Raw genomic sequence first — 19738 nt, 5'->3', positions numbered from 1 at the left:
TAAACTGTACGCAGAGGGAGCTGTGTACACATTGGGGTCAGTCAGTGTTAAACTGTACACTGAGGGAGCTGTGTACACATTGGGGTCAGTCAGTGTTAAACTGTATACTGAGGGAGCTGTGTACACATTGGGGTCAGCCTGTGTTAAACTGTATACTGAGGGAGCTGTGTACACATTGGGGTCAGTCTGTGTTAAACTGTACAGGGAGGGAGCTGTGTACACATTGGGGTCAGTCAATGTTAAACTGTACACTGAGGGAGCTGTGTACACATTGGGGTCAGTCTGTGTTAAACTGTACACTGAGGGAGCTGTGTACACATTGGGGTCAGTCAGTGTTAAACTGTACACTGAGGGAGCTGTGTACACATTGGGGACAGTCAGTGTTAAACTGTACACTGAGGGAGCCGTGTACACATTGGGGTCAGTCAGTGTTAAACTGTACACTGAGGGAGCTGTGTACACATTGGGGTCAGTCTGTGTTAAACTGTACGTTGAGGGAGCTGTGTACACATTGGGGTCAGTCAGTGTTAAACTGTACACTGAGGGAGCTGTGTACACATTGGGGTCAGTCAGTGTTAAACTGTACGCTGAGGGAGCTGTTTACACATTGGGGTCAGTCTGTGTTAAACTGTACACTGAGGGAGCTGTGTACACATTGGGGTCAGTCAGTGTTAAACTGTACACTGAGGGAGCTGTGTACACATTGGGGTCAGTCAGTGTTAAACTGTACACTGAGGGAGCTGTGTACACATTGGGGTCAGTCTGTGTTAAACTGTACAGGGAGGGAGCTGTGTACACATTGCGGTCAGTCTGTGTTAAACTGTACACTGAGGGAGCTGTGCACACATTGGGGTCAGTCTGTGTTAAACTGTACACTGAGGGAGCTGTGTACACATTGGGGTCAGTCAGTGTTAAACTGTACACTGAGGGAGCTGTGTACACATTGGGGTCAGTCTGTGTTAAACTGTACACTGAGGGAGCTGTGTACACATTGGGGTCAGTCAGTGTTAAACTGTACACTGAGGGAGCTGTGTACACATTGGGGTCAGTCTGTGTTAAACTGTACACTGAGGGAGCTGTGTACACATTAGGGTCAGTCAGTGTTAAACTGTACACTGAGGGAGCTGTGTACACATTGGGGTCAGTCAGTGTTAAACTGTACACTGAGGGAGCTGTGTACACATTGGGGTCAGTCTGTGTTAAACTGTACACTGAGGGAGCTGTGTACACATTGGGGTCAGTCAGTGTTAAACTGTACACTGAGGGAGCTGTGTACACATTGGGGTCAGTCTGTGTTAAACTGTACACTGAGGGAGCTGTGTACACATTGGGGACAGTCAGTGTTAAACTGTACACTGAGGGAGCTGTGTACACATTGGGGTCAGTCAGTGTTAAACTGTACACTGAGGGAGCTGTGTACACATTGGGGTCAGTCAGTGTTAAACTGTACACTGAGGGAGCTGTGTACACATTGGGGTCAGTCAGTGTTCAACTGTACACTGAGGGAGCTGTGTACACATTGGGGTCAGTCTGTGTTAAACTGTACACAGAGGGAGCCATGTACACATTGGGGTCAGTCAGTGTTAAACTGTACACTGAGGGAGCCGTGTACACATTGGGGTCAGTCAGTGTTAAACTGTACACTGAGGGAGCCGTGTACACATTGGGGTCAGTCAGTGTGAAACTGTACACTGAGGGAGCCGTGTACACATTGGGGTCAGTCTGTGTTAAACTGTACACTGAGGGAGCCGTGTACACATTGGGGTCAGTCTGTGTTAAACTGTACACTGAGGGAGCTGTGTACACATTGGGGTCAGTCTGTGTTAAACTGTACACTGAGGGAGCTGTGTACACATTGGGGTCAGTCAGTGTGAAACTGTACACTGAGGGAGCTGTGTACACATTGGGGTAAGTCAGTGTTAAACTGTACACTGAGGGAGCTGTGTACACATTGGGGACAGTCAGTGTTAAACTGTATACTGAGGGAGCTGTGTACACATTGGAGTCAGTCTGTGTTAAACTGTACACTGAGGGAGCTGTGTACACATTGGGGTCAGTCAGTGTGAAACTGTACACTGAGGGAGCTGTGTACACATTGGGGTCAGTCAGTGTTAAACTGTACACTGAGGGAGCTGTGTGCACATTGGGGTCAGTCAGTGTTAAACTGTACACTGAGGGAGCTGTGTACACATTGGGGTCAGTCTGTGTTAAACTGTACACTGAGGGAGCTGTGTACACAATGGGGTCAGTCTGTGTTAAACTGTACACTGAGGGAGCTGTGTACACATTGGGGTCAGTCAGTGTGAAACTGTACACTGAGGGAGCTGTGTACACATTGGGGTCAGCCTGTGTTAAACTGTATACTGAGGGAGCTGTGTACACATTGGGGACAGTCAGCGTTAAACTGTACACTGAGGGAGCTGTGTACACATTGGAGTCAGTCAGTGTTAAACTGTACACTGAGGGAGCTGTGTACACATTGGGGACAGTCAGCGTTAAACTGTACACTGAGGGAGCTGTGTACACATTGGAGTCAGTCAGTGTTAAACTGTACACTGAGGGAGCTGTGTACACATTGGAGTCAGTCAGTGTTAAACTGTATACTGAGGGAGCTGTGTACACATTGGGGTCAGCCTGTGTTAAACTGTACACTGAGGGAGCTGTGTACACATTGGGGTCAGCCTGTGTTAAACTGTACACTGAGGGAGCTGTGTACACATTGGGGACAGTCAGTGTTAAACTGTACACTGAGGGAGCTGTGTACACATTGGGGTAAGTCAGTGTTAAACTGTACACTGAGGGAGCTGTGTACACATTGGGGTCAGTCAGTGTTAAACTGTACACTGAGGGAGCTGTGTACACATTGGGGTCAGTCAGTGTTAAACTGTACACTGAGGGAGCCGTGTACACATTGGGGTCAGTCTGTGTTAAACTGTACACTGAGGGAGCTGTGTACACAATGGGGACACTCTGAGATTCCTGTCTGACTGACCTCCGAGTGGGAATTGTGGGCCATTGGTCAGTGAAGCTGTGAGATGTGTTGGATCCCTGTGTTGTTGTGGTCAGTCTCCCTGTGAGAGTGTCCCCCTTCCCTTTGGCCACCTCTTCCATCCCCTTTGGGTCCTCACCTGCTGTAGACCCTGTCCCTGAGGAATGGACTCCGACTCCGACTCCGACTCCGACTCCGACTCCGACTCCGACTCCGAGAGGAGGATCGCCGATGCCTGGAATGCAGTCAGATTTGGATCAGGAATGAGAGGTGAAGGTAAACCCATTAATCATCTTGGTTCAATGATCCCCTTCACTTTGCAGGCTCTGAGTGTGCCTGCAGGAGTTGGAACATCCACGGGAATCCACGGGAATCCATGTTAAACCATGTTAAACCGTGTTAATCCATGTTAATCCATGTTAATCCATGTTAAATCATGTTAAACCGTGTTAAACCGTGTTAATCCATGATCAGACACTCAGATCAATGTCACAGGATGTGAAATATGTGAAGGGCCAGGTCAGTGACAGACTGGGAATGGGATATCAGGGAGAGAGTGAGGAACACTGGGAATGTCAGGGCAGACACAGGGAGGGACTGGGAATGGGATATCAGGGAGTGAGGAACACTGGGAATGTCAGGGCAGACCCAGGGAGGGACTGGGAATGGGATATCAGGGAGAGAGAGTGAGGAACACTGGGAATGTCAGGGCAGACCCAGGGAGGGACTGGGAATGGGATATCAGGGAGAGAGAGTGAGGAACACTGGGAATGTCAGGGCAGACACAGGGAGAGACTGGGAATGGGATATCAGGGAGAGAGTGAGGAACACCGGGAATGTCAGGGCAGACCCAGGGAGGGACTGGGAATGGGATATCAGGGAGAGAGTGAGGAACACTGGGAATGTCAGGGCAGACACAGGGAGAGACTGGGAATGGGATATCAGGGAGAGAGTGAGGAACACTGGGAATGTCAGGGTAGACCCAGGGAGGGACTGGGAATGGGATATCAGGGAGAGAGTGAGGAACACTGGGAATGTCAGGGTAGACACAGGGAGGGACTGGGAATGGGATATCAGGGAGAGAGTGAGGAACACTGGGAATGTCAGGGTAGACACAGGGAGGGACTGGGAATGGGATATCAGGGAGAGAGTGAGGAACACTGGGAATGTCAGGGCAGACACAGGGAGGGACTGAGAATGGGATATCAGGGAGTGAGGAACACTGGGAATGTCAGGGTAGACACAGGGAGGGACTGGGAATGGGATATCAGGGAGTGAGGAACACTGGGAATGTCAGGGCAGACACAGGGAGGGACTGGGAATGGGATATCAGGGAGAGAGTGAGGAACACCGGGAATATCAGGGCAGACACAGGGAGGGACTGGGAATGGGATATCAGGGAGAGAGAGTGAGGAACACTGGGAATGTGAGTCGAGTGACAGACAGCCCGAGAGCTGAATGCTGTGATGTGAGTCCAGAGAGCGATGGGGGGAGTTAGCAGGACATTGACCACCCGGATACCTGTGTCTGCTGTGGTGACACTGTCCATGTCTCCGGTCACAGTGAGCCCCTCTGCTGCGATGCCCTTTCACCCGACGCTGGCGCCGATGATGGCGATGGACTCTACACTTCCTCCGGTGATCAACGTGACCGCGTCTCTTCCCAAGGCTGGTCAAGTCAGGAGGAGGGAGAGAAAAAAAGGGGAGAGAGTGAGGAACACTGCGAATGTCAGGGCAGACCCAGGGAGAGAGAGAGAGAGAGAGAGAGAGAGAGAGGGGACTGAGAGACACCAGTCAGTGTACAGATATCTCCCTGAGAGAGAGAGGGGGGACTGAGAGACAGAAGTCAGTGTACAGATATCTCCCTGAGAGAGAGAGAGGGGACTGAGAGACACCAGTCAGTGTACAGATATCTCCCTGAGAGAGAGAAAGGGGACTGAGAGACACCAGTCAGTGTACAGATATCTCCCTGAGAGAGAGAGAGGGGACTGAGAGACACCAGTCAGTGTACAGATATCTCCCTTAGAGAGAGAGGGGTCTGAGAGACACCAGTCAGTGTACAGATATCTCCCTGAGAGAGAGAGAGGGGGGACTGAGAGACACCAGTCAGTGTACAGATATCTCCCTGAGAGAGAGAGAGGGGGGACTGAGAGACACCAGTCAGTGTACAGATATCTCCCTGAGAGAGAGGGGGGACTGAGAGACACCAGTCAGTGTACAGATATCTCCCTGAGAGAGAGAGAGGGGGGACTGAGAGACACCAGTCAGTGTACAGATATCTCCCTGAGAGAGAGGGGGGACTGAGAGACACCAGTCAGTGTACAGATATCTCCCTGAGAGAGAGGGGACTGAGATACACCAGTCAGTGTACAGATATCTCCCTGAGAGAGAGAGGGGACTGAGAGACACCAGTCAGTGTACAGATATCTCCCAGAGAGAGAGAGAGGGGACTGAGAGACACCAGTCAGTGTACAGATATCTCCCTGAGAGAGAGGGGGGACTGAGAGACACCAGTCAGTGTACAGATATCTCCCTGAGAGAGAGGGGACTGAGAGACACCAGTCAGTGTACAGATATCTCCCTGAGAGAGAGGGGACTGAGAGACACCAGTCAGTGTACAGATATCTCCCTGAGAGAGAGAGGGGGGACTGAGAGACACCAGTCAGTGTACAGATATCTCCCTGAGAGAGGGGGGGGACTGAGATACACCAGTCAGTGTACAGATATCTTCCTGAGAGAGAGAGAGAGGGGGGACTGAGAGACACCAGTCAGTGTACAGATATCTCCCTGAGAGAGAGGGGACTGAGATACACCAGTCAGTGTACAGATATCTCCCTGAGAGAGAGGGGACTGAGAGACACCAGTCAGTGTACAGATATCTCCCTGAGAGAGAGAGAGGGGGGACTGAGAGACACCAGTCAGTGTACAGATATCTCCCTGAGAGAGAGGGGACTGAGATACACCAGTCAGTGTACAGATATCTCCCTGAGAGAGAGGGGACTGAGAGACACCAGTCAGTGTACAGATATCTCCCTGAGAGAGAGAGGGGGGACTGAGAGACCCCAGTCAGTGTACAGATATCTCCCTGAGAGAGAGAGGGGGGACTGAGAGAAACCAGTCAGTGTACAGATATCTCCCTGAGAGAGAGAGGGGACTGAGAGACACCAGTCAGTGTACAGATATCTCCCTGAGAGAGAGAGAGGGGGGACTGACAGACACCAGTCAGTGTACAGATATCTCCCTGAGAGAGAGGGGACTGAGATACACCAGTCAGTGTACAGATATCTCCCTGAGAGAGAGAGGGGGGACTGAGAGACACCAGTCAGTGTACAGATATCTCCCTGAGAGAGAGGAGGGGACTGAGAGACACCAGTCAGTATACAGATATCTCCCTGAGAGAGAGGAGGGGACTGAGAGACACCAGTCAGTGTACAGATATCTCCCTGAGAGAGAGAGAGGGGGGGACTGAGAGACACCAGTCAGTGTACAGATATCTCCCTGAGAGAGAGAGAGGGGACTGAGAGAAACCAGTCAGTGTACAGATATCTCCCTGAGGGAGAGGAGGGGACTGAGAGGCACCAGTCAGTGTACAGATATCTCCCTGAGAGAGAGTGGGGGGACTTAGAGACACCAGTCAGTGTACAGATATCTCCCTGAGAGAGAGGAGGGGACTGAGAGACACCAGTCAGTGTACAGATATCTCCCTGAGAGAGAGGAGGGGACTGAGAGACACCAGTCAGTGTACAGATATCTCCCTGAGAGAGAGGAGGGGACTGAGAGACACCAGTCAGTGTACAGATATCTCCCTGAGAGAGAGAGAGAGGGGACTGAGAGACACCAGTCAGTGAACAGATATCTCCCTGAGAGAGAGAGGGGGGACTGAGAGACACCAGTCAGTGTACAGATATCTCCCTGAGAGAGAGAGGGGGGGGACTGAGAGACACCAGTCAGTGTACAGATATCTCCCAGAGAGAGAGAGAGGGGACTGAGAGACACCAGTCAGTGTACAGATATCTCCCTGAGAGAGAGAGAGGGGGGACTGAGAGACACCAGTCAGTGTACAGATATCTCCCAGAGAGAGAGAGAGGGGACTGAGAGACACCAGTCAGTGTACAGATATCTCCCTGAGAGAGAGAGAGGGGACTGAGAGACACCAGTCAGTGTACAGATATCTCCCTGAGAGAGAGAGAGGGGACTGAGAGACACCAGTCAGTGTACAGATATCTCCCTGAGAGAGAGGGGGAGACTGAGAGACACCAGTCAGTGTACAGATATCTCCCTGAGAGAGAGAGAGGACTGAGAGACACCAGTCAGTGTACAGATATCTCCCTGAGAGAGAGGGGGGACTGAGAGACACCAGTCAGTGTACAGATATCTCCCTGAGAGAGAGAGAGAGAGAGGGGACTGAGAGACACCAGTCAGTGTACAGATATCTCCCTGAGAGAGAGAGAGGACTGAGAGACACCAGTCAGTGTACAGATATCTCCCTGAGAGAGAGAGGACTGAGAGACACCAGTCAGTGTACAGATATCTCCCTGAGAGGGAGAGGGGACTGAGAGATACCAGTCAGTGTACAGATATCTCCCTGAGAGAGAGAGAGGGGACTGATATACACCAGTCAGTGTACAGATATCTCCCTGAGAGAGAGGGGGGACTGAGAGACACCAGTCAGTGTATAGATATCTCCCTGAGAGAGAGAGAGGGGACTGAGAGACACCAGTCAGTGTACAGATATCTCCCTGAGAGAGAGGGGGGACTGAGAGACACCAGTCAGTGTACAGATATCTCCCAGAGAGAGAGAGAGGGGACTGAGAGACACCAGTCAGTGTACAGATATCTCCCTGAGAGAGAGAGAGGGGGGACTGAGAGACACCAGTCAGTGTACAGATATCTCCCAGAGAGAGAGAGGGGGTACTGAGAGACCCCAGTCAGTGTTCAGATATCGCCCTGAGAGAGAGAGAGGGGACTGAGAGACACCAGTGAGTGTACAGATATCTCCCTGAGAGAGAGAGAGGGGACTGAGAGACACCAGTCAGTGTACAGATATCTCCCTGAGAGAGAGAGAGAGGGGGGACTGAGAGACACCAGTCAGTGTACAGATATCGCCCTGAGAGAGAGAGATGGGACTGAGAGACACCAGTCAGTGTACAGATATCTCCCTGAGAGAGAGAGGACTGAGAGACACCAGTCAGTGTACAGATATCTCCCTGAGAGAGAGAGGAGGGGACTGAGAGACACCAGTCAGTGTACAGATATCTCCCTGAGAGAGAGAGAGAGGGGACTGAGAGACACCAGTCAGTGAACAGATATCTCCCTGAGAGAGAGAGGGGGGACTGAGAGACACCAGTCAGTGTACAGATATCTCCCTGAGAGAGAGAGGGGGGGGACTGAGAGACACCAGTCAGTGTACAGATATCTCCCAGAGAGAGAGAGAGGGGACTGAGAGACACCAGTCAGTGTACAGATATCTCCCTGAGAGAGAGAGAGGGGGGACTGAGAGACACCAGTCAGTGTACAGATATCTCCCAGAGAGAGAGAGAGGGGACTGAGAGACACCAGTCAGTGTACAGATATCTCCCTGAGAGAGAGAGAGGGGACTGAGAGACACCAGTCAGTGTACAGATATCTCCCTGAGAGAGAGAGAGGGGACTGAGAGACACCAGTCAGTGTACAGATATCTCCCTGAGAGAGAGGGGGAGACTGAGAGACACCAGTCAGTGTACAGATATCTCCCTGAGAGAGAGAGAGGACTGAGAGACACCAGTCAGTGTACAGATATCTCCCTGAGAGAGAGGGGGGACTGAGAGACACCAGTCAGTGTACAGATATCTCCCTGAGAGAGAGAGAGAGAGAGGGGACTGAGAGACACCAGTCAGTGTACAGATATCTCCCTGAGAGAGAGAGAGGACTGAGAGACACCAGTCAGTGTACAGATATCTCCCTGAGAGAGAGAGGACTGAGAGACACCAGTCAGTGTACAGATATCTCCCTGAGAGGGAGAGGGGACTGAGAGATACCAGTCAGTGTACAGATATCTCCCTGAGAGAGAGAGAGGGGACTGATATACACCAGTCAGTGTACAGATATCTCCCTGAGAGAGAGGGGGGACTGAGAGACACCAGTCAGTGTATAGATATCTCCCTGAGAGAGAGAGAGGGGACTGAGAGACACCAGTCAGTGTACAGATATCTCCCTGAGAGAGAGGGGGGACTGAGAGACACCAGTCAGTGTACAGATATCTTCCTGAGAGAGAGAGGGGGGACAGAGAGACACCAGTCAGTGTACTGATATCTCCCTGAGAGAGACAGGGGGGACTGAGGGACACCAGTCAGTGTACAGATATCCCCCTGAGAGAGGGGACTGTGAGACACCAGTCAGTGTACAGATATCTCCCTGAGAGAGAGGGGGGGGACTGAGAGACACCAGTCAGTGTACAGATATCTCCCTGAGAGAGAGAGGGGGGACTGAGAGACACCAGTCAGTGTACAGATATCTCCCTGAGAGAGAGAGAGGACTGAGAGACACCAGTCAGTGTACAGATATCACCCTGAGAGAGAGAGAGGGGACTGAGAGACACCAGTCAGTGTACAGATATCTCCGTGAGAGAGAGAGAGGGGACTGAGAGACACCAGTCAGTGTACAGATATCTCCCTGAGAGAGAGAGGGGACTGAGAGACACCAGTCAGTGTACAGATATCTCCCTGAGAGAGAGAGAGGGGACTGAGAGACACCATTCAGTGTACAGATATCTCCCTGAGAGAGAGACAGGACTGAGAGACACCAGTCAGTGTACAGATATCTCCTTGAGAGAGAAAAGGAACTGAGAGACACCAGTCAGTGTACAGATATCTCCCTGAGAGAGAGAGAGGGGACTGAGAGACACCAGTCAGTGTACAGATATCTCCCTGAGAGAGAGAGGACTGAGAGACACCAGTCAGTGTACAGATATCTCCCTGAGAGAGAGAGGGGGGACTGAGAGACACCAGTCAGTGTACAGATATCTCCCTGAGAGAGAGAGAGGACTGAGAGACACCAGTCAGTGTACAGATATCACCCTGAGAGAGAGAGAGGGGATTGAGAGACACCAGTCAGTGTACACATATCTCCCTGAGAGAGAGAGAGGGGACTGAGAGACACCAGTCAGTGTACAGATATCTCCCTGAGAGTGAGAGAGGGGGGACTGAGAGACACCAGTCAGTGTACAGATATCTCCCTGAGAGAGAGGGGACTGAGAGACACCAGTCAGTGTAAAGATATCTCCCTGAGAGAGAGAGAGAGGACTGAGAGACACCAGTCAGTGTACAGATATCTCCCTGAGAGAGAGAGGGGGGACTGAGAGACACCAGTCAGTGTACAGATATCTCCCTGAGAGAGAGAGAGGACTGAGAGACACCAGTCAGTGTACAGATATCACCCTGAGAGAGAGAGAGGGGATTGAGAGACACCAGTCAGTGTACAGATATCTCCCTGAGGGAGAGTGAGGGGGGACTGAGAGACACCAGTCAGTGCACAGATATCTCCCTGAGAGTGAGAGAGGGGGGACTGAGAGACACCAGTCAGTGTACAGATATCTCCCTGAGAGAGAGGGGACTGAGAGACACCAGTCAGTGTACAGATATCTCCCAGAGAGAGAGGGGGGACTGAGAGACACCAGTCAGTGTACAGATATCTCCCTGAGAGAGAGAGGGGACTGAGAGACACCAGTCAGTGTACAGATATCTCCCTGAGAGAGAGAGAGAGGGGGGACTGAGAGACACCAGTCAGTGTACAGATATCTCCCTGAGAGAGAGAGAGAGGACTGAGAGACACCAGTCAGTGTACAGATATCTCCCTGAGAGAGAGAGAGAGGGGACTGAGAGACACCAGTCAGTGTACAGATATCTCCCTGAGAGAGAGAGAGAGGACTGAGAGACACCAGTCAGTGTACAGATATCTCCCTGAGAGAGAGAGAGGGGACTGAGAGACACCAGTCAGTGTACAGATATCTCCCTGAGAGAGAGAGGGGGTACTGAGAGACCCCAGTCAGTGTACAGATATCTCCCTGAGAGAGAGAGAGGGGGGACTGAGAGACACCAGTCAGTGTACAGATATCTCCCTGAGAGAGAGAGGGGGTACTGAGAGACCCCAGTCAGTGTTCAGATATCGCCCTGAGAGAGAGAGAGGGGACTGAGAGACACCAGTGAGTGTACAGATATCTCCCTGAGAGAGAGAGAGGGGACTGAGAGACACCAGTCAGTGTACAGATATCTCCCTGAGAGAGAGAGAGAGGGGGGACTGAGAGACACCAGTCAGTGTACAGATATCGCCCTGAGAGAGAGAGATGGGACTGAGAGACACCAGTCAGTGTACAGATATCTCCCTGAGAGAGAGAGGACTGAGAGACACCAGTCAGTGTACAGATATCTCCCTGAGAGAGAGAGGAGGGGACTGAGAGACACCAGTCAGTGTACAGATATCTCCCTGAGAGAGAGAGAGAGGGGACTGAGAGACACCAGTCAGTGAACAGATATCTCCCTGAGAGAGAGAGGGGGGACTGAGAGACACCAGTCAGTGTACAGATATCTCCCTGAGAGAGAGAGGGGGGGGACTGAGAGACACCAGTCAGTGTACAGATATCTCCCAGAGAGAGAGAGAGGGGACTGAGAGACACCAGTCAGTGTACAGATATCTCCCTGAGAGAGAGAGAGGGGGGACTGAGAGACACCAGTCAGTGTACAGATATCTCCCAGAGAGAGAGAGAGGGGACTGAGAGACACCAGTCAGTGTACAGATATCTCCCTGAGAGAGAGAGAGGGGACTGAGAGACACCAGTCAGTGTACAGATATCTCCCTGAGAGAGAGAGAGGGGACTGAGAGACACCAGTCAGTGTACAGATATCTCCCTGAGAGAGAGGGGGAGACTGAGAGACACCAGTCAGTGTACAGATATCTCCCTGAGAGAGAGAGAGGACTGAGAGACACCAGTCAGTGTACAGATATCTCCCTGAGAGAGAGGGGGGACTGAGAGACACCAGTCAGTGTACAGATATCTCCCTGAGAGAGAGAGAGAGAGAGGGGACTGAGAGACACCAGTCAGTGTACAGATATCTCCCTGAGAGAGAGAGAGGACTGAGAGACACCAGTCAGTGTACAGATATCTCCCTGAGAGAGAGAGGACTGAGAGACACCAGTCAGTGTACAGATATCTCCCTGAGAGGGAGAGGGGACTGAGAGATACCAGTCAGTGTACAGATATCTCCCTGAGAGAGAGAGAGGGGACTGATATACACCAGTCAGTGTACAGATATCTCCCTGAGAGAGAGGGGGGACTGAGAGACACCAGTCAGTGTATAGATATCTCCCTGAGAGAGAGAGAGGGGACTGAGAGACACCAGTCAGTGTACAGATATCTCCCTGAGAGAGAGGGGGGACTGAGAGACACCAGTCAGTGTACAGATATCTTCCTGAGAGAGAGAGGGGGACTGAGAGACACCAGTCAGTGTACAGATACCTCCCTGAGAGAGAGGGGGGACTGAGAGACACCAGTCAGTGTACAGATATCTCCCTGAGAGAGAGAGGGGGGGGACTGAGAGACACCAGTCAGTGTCCAGATATCTCCCTGAGAGAGAGAGAGAGGGGACTGAGAGACACCAGTCAGTGTACAGATATCTCCCTGAGAGAGAGGGGACTGAGAGACACCAGTCAGTGTAAAGATATCTCCCTGAGAGAGTCAGAGAGGACTGAGAGACACCAGTCAGTGGACAGATATCTCCCTGAGAGAGAGGGGGGACTGAGAGACACCAGTCAGTGCACAGATATCTCCCTGAGAGAGAGAGGGGGGGTACTGAGAGACACCAGTCAGTGTACAGATATCTCCCTGAGAGAGAGAGAGGGGACTGAGAGACACCAGTCAGTGTACAGATATCCCCCTGAGAGAGAGAGGGGACTGAGAGACACCAGTCAGTGTACAGATATCTCCCTGAGAGAGAGAGGGGACTGAGAGACACCAGTCAGTGTACAGATATCTCCCTGAGAGAGAGAGAGAGGGGACTGAGAGACACCAGTCAGTGTACAGATATCCCCCTGAGAGAGAGAGGGGACTGAGAGACACCAGTCAGTGCACAGATATCTCCCTGAGAGAGAGAGGGGGGGTACTGAGAGACACCAGTCAGTGTACAGATATCTCCCTGAGAGAGAGAGAGGGGACTGAGAGACACCAGTCAGTGTACAGATATCCCCCTGAGAGAGAGAGGGGACTGAGAGACACCAGTCAGTGTACAGATATCTCCCTGAGAGAGAGAGGGGACTGAGAGACACCAGTCAGTGTACAGATATCTCCCTGAGAGAGAGAGAGAGGGGACTGAGAGACACCAGTCAGTGTACAGATATCCCCCTGAGAGAGAGAGGGGACTGAGAGACACCAGTCAGTGTACAGATATCTCCCTGAGAGAGAAAGGGAACTGAGAGACACCAGTCAGTGTACGGATATCTCCCTGAGAGAGAGGGGGGACTGAGAGACACCAGTCAGTGTACAGATATCTCCCTGAGAGAGAGAGAGGAGACTGAGAGACACCAGTCAGTGTACAGATATCTCCCTGAGAGAGAGAGAGAGGGGGGACTGAGAGACACCAGTCAGTGTACAGATATCTCCGTGAGAGAGAGAGAGGGGACTGAGAGACACCAGTCAGTGTACAGATATCTCCCTGAGAGAGAGAGGGGACTGAGAGACACCAGTCAGTGTACAGATATCTCCCTGAGAGAGACAGGGGGGACTGAGAGACACCAGTCAGTGTACAGATATCTCCCTGAGAGAGAGAGGGGGGACAGAGAGACACCAGTCAGTGTACAGATCTCTCCCTGAGAGAGACTGGGGGGACTGAGGGACACCAGTCAGTGTACAGATATCCCCCTGAGAGAGGGGACTGTGAGACACCAGTCAGTGTACAGATATCTCCCTGAGAGAGAAAGGGAACTGAGAGACACCAGTCAGTGTACGGATATCTCCCTGAGAGAGAGAGGGGACTGAGAGAAACCAGTCAGTGTACAGATATCTCCCTGAGAGAGAGAGAGGAGACTGAGAGACACCAGTCAGTGTACAGATATCTCCGTGAGAGAGAGAGAGGGGACTGAGAGACACCAGTCAGTGTACAGATATCTCCCTGAGAGAGAGAGGGGGGACTGAGAGACACCAGTCAGTGTACAGATATCTCCCTGAGAGAGAGAGAGAGGACTGAGAGACACCAGTCAGTGTACAGATATCTCCCTGAGAGAGAGAGGGGGGACTGAGAGACACCAGTCAGTGTACAGATATCTCCCTGAGAGAGAGAGGGGACTGAGAGACACCAGTCAGTGTACAGATATCTCCCTGAGAGAGAGAGGGGACTGAGAGACACCAGTCAGTGTACAGATATCTCCCTGAGAGAGACAGGGGGGACTGAGAGACACCAGTCAGTGTACTGATATCTCCCTGAGAGAGAGAGGGGGGACAGAGAGACACCAGTCAGTGTACTGATATCTCCCTGAGAGAGAGAGGGGGGACAGAGAGACACCAGTCAGTGTACTGATATCTCCCTGAGAGAGACAGGGGGGACTGAGGGACACCAGTCAGTGTACAGATATCCCCCTGAGAGAGGGGACTGTGAGACACCAGTCAGTGTACAGATATCTCCCTGAGAGAGAGGGGGGGGACTGAGAGACACCAGTCAGTGTACAGATATCTCCCTGAGAGAGAGAGGGGGGACTGAGAGACACCAGTCAGTGTACAGATATCTCCCTGAGAGAGAGAGAGGACTGAGAGACACCAGTCAGTGTACAGATATCACCCTGAGAGAGAGAGAGGGGACTGAGAGACACCAGTCAGTGTACAGATATCTCCGTGAGAGAGAGAGAGGGGACTGAGAGACACCAGTCAGTGTACAGATATCTCCCTGAGAGAGAGAGGGGACTGAGAGACACCAGTCAGTGTACAGATATCTCCCTGAGAGAGAGAGAGGGGACTGAGAGACACCATTCAGTGTACAGATATCTCCCTGAGAGAGAGACAGGACTGAGAGACACCAGTCAGTGTACAGATATCTCCTTGAGAGAGAAAAGGAACTGAGAGACACCAGTCAGTGTACAGATATCTCCCTGAGAGAGAGAGAGGGGACTGAGAGACACCAGTCAGTGTACAGATATCTCCCTGAGAGAGAGAGGACTGAGAGACACCAGTCAGTGTACAGATATCTCCCTGAGAGAGAGAGGGGGGACTGAGAGACACCAGTCAGTGTACAGATATCTCCCTGAGAGAGAGAGAGGACTGAGAGACACCAGTCAGTGTACAGATATCACCCTGAGAGAGAGAGAGGGGATTGAGAGACACCAGTCAGTGTACACATATCTCCCTGAGAGAGAGAGAGGGGACTGAGAGACACCAGTCAGTGTACAGATATCTCCCTGAGAGTGAGAGAGGGGGGACTGAGAGACACCAGTCAGTGTACAGATATCTCCCTGAGAGAGAGGGGACTGAGAGACACCAGTCAGTGTAAAGATATCTCCCTGAGAGAGAGAGAGAGGACTGAGAGACACCAGTCAGTGTACAGATATCTCCCTGAGAGAGAGAGGGGGGACTGAGAGACACCAGTCAGTGTACAGATATCTCCCTGAGAGAGAGAGAGGACTGAGAGACACCAGTCAGTGTACAGATATCACCCTGAGAGAGAGAGAGGGGATTGAGAGACACCAGTCAGTGTACAGATATCTCCCTGAGGGAGAGTGAGGGGGGACTGAGAGACACCAGTCAGTGCACAGATATCTCCCTGAGAGTGAGAGAGGGGGGACTGAGAGACACCAGTCAGTGTACAGATATCTCCCTGAGAGAGAGGGGACTGAGAGACACCAGTCAGTGTACAGATATCTCCCAGAGAGAGAGGGGGGACTGAGAGACACCAGTCAGTGTACAGATATCTCCCTGAGAGAGAGAGGGGACTGAGAGACACCAGTCAGTGTACAGATATCTCCCTGAGAGAGAGAGAGAGGGGGGACTGAGAGACACCAGTCAGTGTACAGATATCTCCCTGAGAGAGAGAGAGAGGACTGAGAGACACCAGTCAGTGTACAGATATCTCCCTGAGAGAGAGAGAGAGGGGACTGAGAGACACCAGTCAGTGTACAGATATCTCCCTGAGAGAGAGAGAGAGGACTGAGAGACACCAGTCAGTGTACAGATATCTCCCTGAGAGAGAGAGAGGGGACTGAGAGACACCAGTCAGTGTACAGATATCTCCCTGAGAGAGAGAGGGGGTACTGAGAGACCCCAGTCAGTGTACAGATATCTCCCTGAGAGAGAGAGAGGGGGGACTGAGAGACACCAGTCAGTGTACAGATATCTCCCTGAGAGAGAGAGGGGGTACTGAGAGACCCCAGTCAGTGTTCAGATATCGCCCTGAGAGAGAGAGAGGGGACTGAGAGACACCAGTGAGTGTACAGATATCTCCCTGAGAGAGAGAGAGGGGACTGAGAGACACCAGTCAGTGTACAGATATCTCCCTGAGAGAGAGAGAGAGGGGGGACTGAGAGACACCAGTCAGTGTACAGATATCGCCCTGAGAGAGAGAGATGGGACTGAGAGACACCAGTCAGTGTACAGATATCTCCCTGAGAGAGAGAGGACTGAGAGACACCAGTCAGTGTACAGATATCTCCCTGAGAGAGAGAGGAGGGGACTGAGAGACACCAGTCAGTGTACAGATATCTCCCTGAGAGAGAGAGAGAGGGGACTGAGAGACACCAGTCAGTGAACAGATATCTCCCTGAGAGAGAGAGGGGGGACTGAGAGACACCAGTCAGTGTACAGATATCTCCCTGAGAGAGAGAGGGGGGGGACTGAGAGACACCAGTCAGTGTACAGATATCTCCCAGAGAGAGAGAGAGGGGACTGAGAGACACCAGTCAGTGTACAGATATCTCCCTGAGAGAGAGAGAGGGGGGACTGAGAGACACCAGTCAGTGTACAGATATCTCCCAGAGAGAGAGAGAGGGGACTGAGAGACACCAGTCAGTGTACAGATATCTCCCTGAGAGAGAGAGAGGGGACTGAGAGACACCAGTCAGTGTACAGATATCTCCCTGAGAGAGAGAGAGGGGACTGAGAGACACCAGTCAGTGTACAGATATCTCCCTGAGAGAGAGGGGGAGACTGAGAGACACCAGTCAGTGTACAGATATCTCCCTGAGAGAGAGAGAGGACTGAGAGACACCAGTCAGTGTACAGATATCTCCCTGAGAGAGAGGGGGGACTGAGAGACACCAGTCAGTGTACAGATATCTCCCTGAGAGAGAGAGAGAGAGAGGGGACTGAGAGACACCAGTCAGTGTACAGATATCTCCCTGAGAGAGAGAGAGGACTGAGAGACACCAGTCAGTGTACAGATATCTCCCTGAGAGAGAGAGGACTGAGAGACACCAGTCAGTGTACAGATATCTCCCTGAGAGGGAGAGGGGACTGAGAGATACCAGTCAGTGTACAGATATCTCCCTGAGAGAGAGAGAGGGGACTGATATACACCAGTCAGTGTACAGATATCTCCCTGAGAGAGAGGGGGGACTGAGAGACACCAGTCAGTGTATAGATATCTCCCTGAGAGAGAGAGAGGGGACTGAGAGACACCAGTCAGTGTACAGATATCTCCCTGAGAGAGAGGGGGGACTGAGAGACACCAGTCAGTGTACAGATATCTTCCTGAGAGAGAGAGGGGGACTGAGAGACACCAGTCAGTGTACAGATACCTCCCTGAGAGAGAGGGGGGACTGAGAGACACCAGTCAGTGTACAGATATCTCCCTGAGAGAGAGAGGGGGGGGACTGAGAGACACCAGTCAGTGTCCAGATATCTCCCTGAGAGAGAGAGAGAGGGGACTGAGAGACACCAGTCAGTGTACAGATATCTCCCTGAGAGAGAGGGGACTGAGAGACACCAGTCAGTGTAAAGATATCTCCCTGAGAGAGTCAGAGAGGACTGAGAGACACCAGTCAGTGGACAGATATCTCCCTGAGAGAGAGGGGGGACTGAGAGACACCAGTCAGTGCACAGATATCTCCCTGAGAGAGAGAGGGGGGGTACTGAGAGACACCAGTCAGTGTACAGATATCTCCCTGAGAGAGAGAGAGGGGACTGAGAGACACCAGTCAGTGTACAGATATCCCCCTGAGAGAGAGAGGGGACTGAGAGACACCAGTCAGTGTACAGATATCTCCCTGAGAGAGAGAGGGGACTGAGAGACACCAGTCAGTGTACAGATATCTCCCTGAGAGAGAGAGAGAGGGGACTGAGAGACACCAGTCAGTGTACAGATATCCCCCTGAGAGAGAGAGGGGACTGAGAGACACCAGTCAGTGTACAGATATCTCCCTGAGAGAGAAAGGGAACTGAGAGACACCAGTCAGTGTACGGATATCTCCCTGAGAGAGAGGGGGGACTGAGAGACACCAGTCAGTGTACAGATATCTCCCTGAGAGAGAGAGAGGAGACTGAGAGACACCAGTCAGTGTACAGATATCTCCCTGAGAGAGAGAGAGAGGGGGGACTGAGAGACACCAGTCAGTGTACAGATATCTCCGTGAGAGAGAGAGAGGGGACTGAGAGACACCAGTCAGTGTACAGATATCTCCCTGAGAGAGAGAGGGGACTGAGAGACACCAGTCAGTGTACAGATATCTCCCTGAGAGAGACAGGGGGGACTGAGAGACACCAGTCAGTGTACAGATATCTCCCTGAGAGAGAGAGGGGGGACAGAGAGACACCAGTCAGTGTACAGATCTCTCCCTGAGAGAGACTGGGGGGACTGAGGGACACCAGTCAGTGTACAGATATCCCCCTGAGAGAGGGGACTGTGAGACACCAGTCAGTGTACAGATATCTCCCTGAGAGAGAAAGGGAACTGAGAGACACCAGTCAGTGTACGGATATCTCCCTGAGAGAGAGAGGGGACTGAGAGAAACCAGTCAGTGTACAGATATCTCCCTGAGAGAGAGAGAGGAGACTGAGAGACACCAGTCAGTGTACAGATATCTCCGTGAGAGAGAGAGAGGGGACTGAGAGACACCAGTCAGTGTACAGATATCTCCCTGAGAGAGAGAGGGGGGACTGAGAGACACCAGTCAGTGTACAGATATCTCCCTGAGAGAGAGAGAGAGGACTGAGAGACACCAGTCAGTGTACAGATATCTCCCTGAGAGAGAGAGGGGGGACTGAGAGACACCAGTCAGTGTACAGATATCTCCCTGAGAGAGAGAGGGGACTGAGAGACACCAGTCAGTGTACAGATATCTCCCTGAGAGAGAGAGGGGACTGAGAGACACCAGTCAGTGTACAGATATCTCCCTGAGAGAGACAGGGGGGACTGAGAGACACCAGTCAGTGTACTGATATCTCCCTGAGAGAGAGAGGGGGGACAGAGAGACACCAGTCAGTGTACTGATATCTCCCTGAGAGAGAGAGGGGGGACAGAGAGACACCAGTCAGTGTACTGATATCTCCCTGAGAGAGACAGGGGGGACTGAGGGACACCAGTCAGTGTACAGATATCCCCCTGAGAGAGGGGACTGTGAGACACCAGTCAGTGTACAGATATCTCCCTGAGAGAGAGGGGGGGGACTGAGAGACACCAGTCAGTGTACAGATATCTCCCTGAGAGAGAGAGGGGGGACTGAGAGACACCAGTCAGTGTACAGATATCTCCCTGAGAGAGAGAGAGGACTGAGAGACACCAGTCAGTGTACAGATATCACCCTG

The 19738-nt window shown here is 51.9% G+C and overlaps 1 protein-coding gene across 1 annotated transcript in view; it reads right to left on the bottom strand.

The window, feature by feature from the left end:
- The window catches only part of LOC140453866 (uncharacterized), a 109191-nt gene that overhangs the window by 29906 nt on the left and 59547 nt on the right, over nt 1–19738 (bottom strand). The window contains exons 3-4 of the mRNA XM_072548727.1: nt 4511–4657; nt 3129–3224 (exon numbers count right to left, since the gene is read on the bottom strand). Of these exons, the coding sequence (XP_072404828.1) occupies nt 3129–3224; nt 4511–4657 (243 nt within the window). The remainder of the gene's footprint in view (nt 1–3128; nt 3225–4510; nt 4658–19738) is intronic.

This window comes from Chiloscyllium punctatum, chromosome 28, assembly GCF_047496795.1.
Source record: "Chiloscyllium punctatum isolate Juve2018m chromosome 28, sChiPun1.3, whole genome shotgun sequence".
Taxonomy (NCBI): domain Eukaryota; kingdom Metazoa; phylum Chordata; class Chondrichthyes; order Orectolobiformes; family Hemiscylliidae; genus Chiloscyllium; species Chiloscyllium punctatum.
This window is presented reverse-complemented; position numbering and strand designations above follow the sequence as displayed.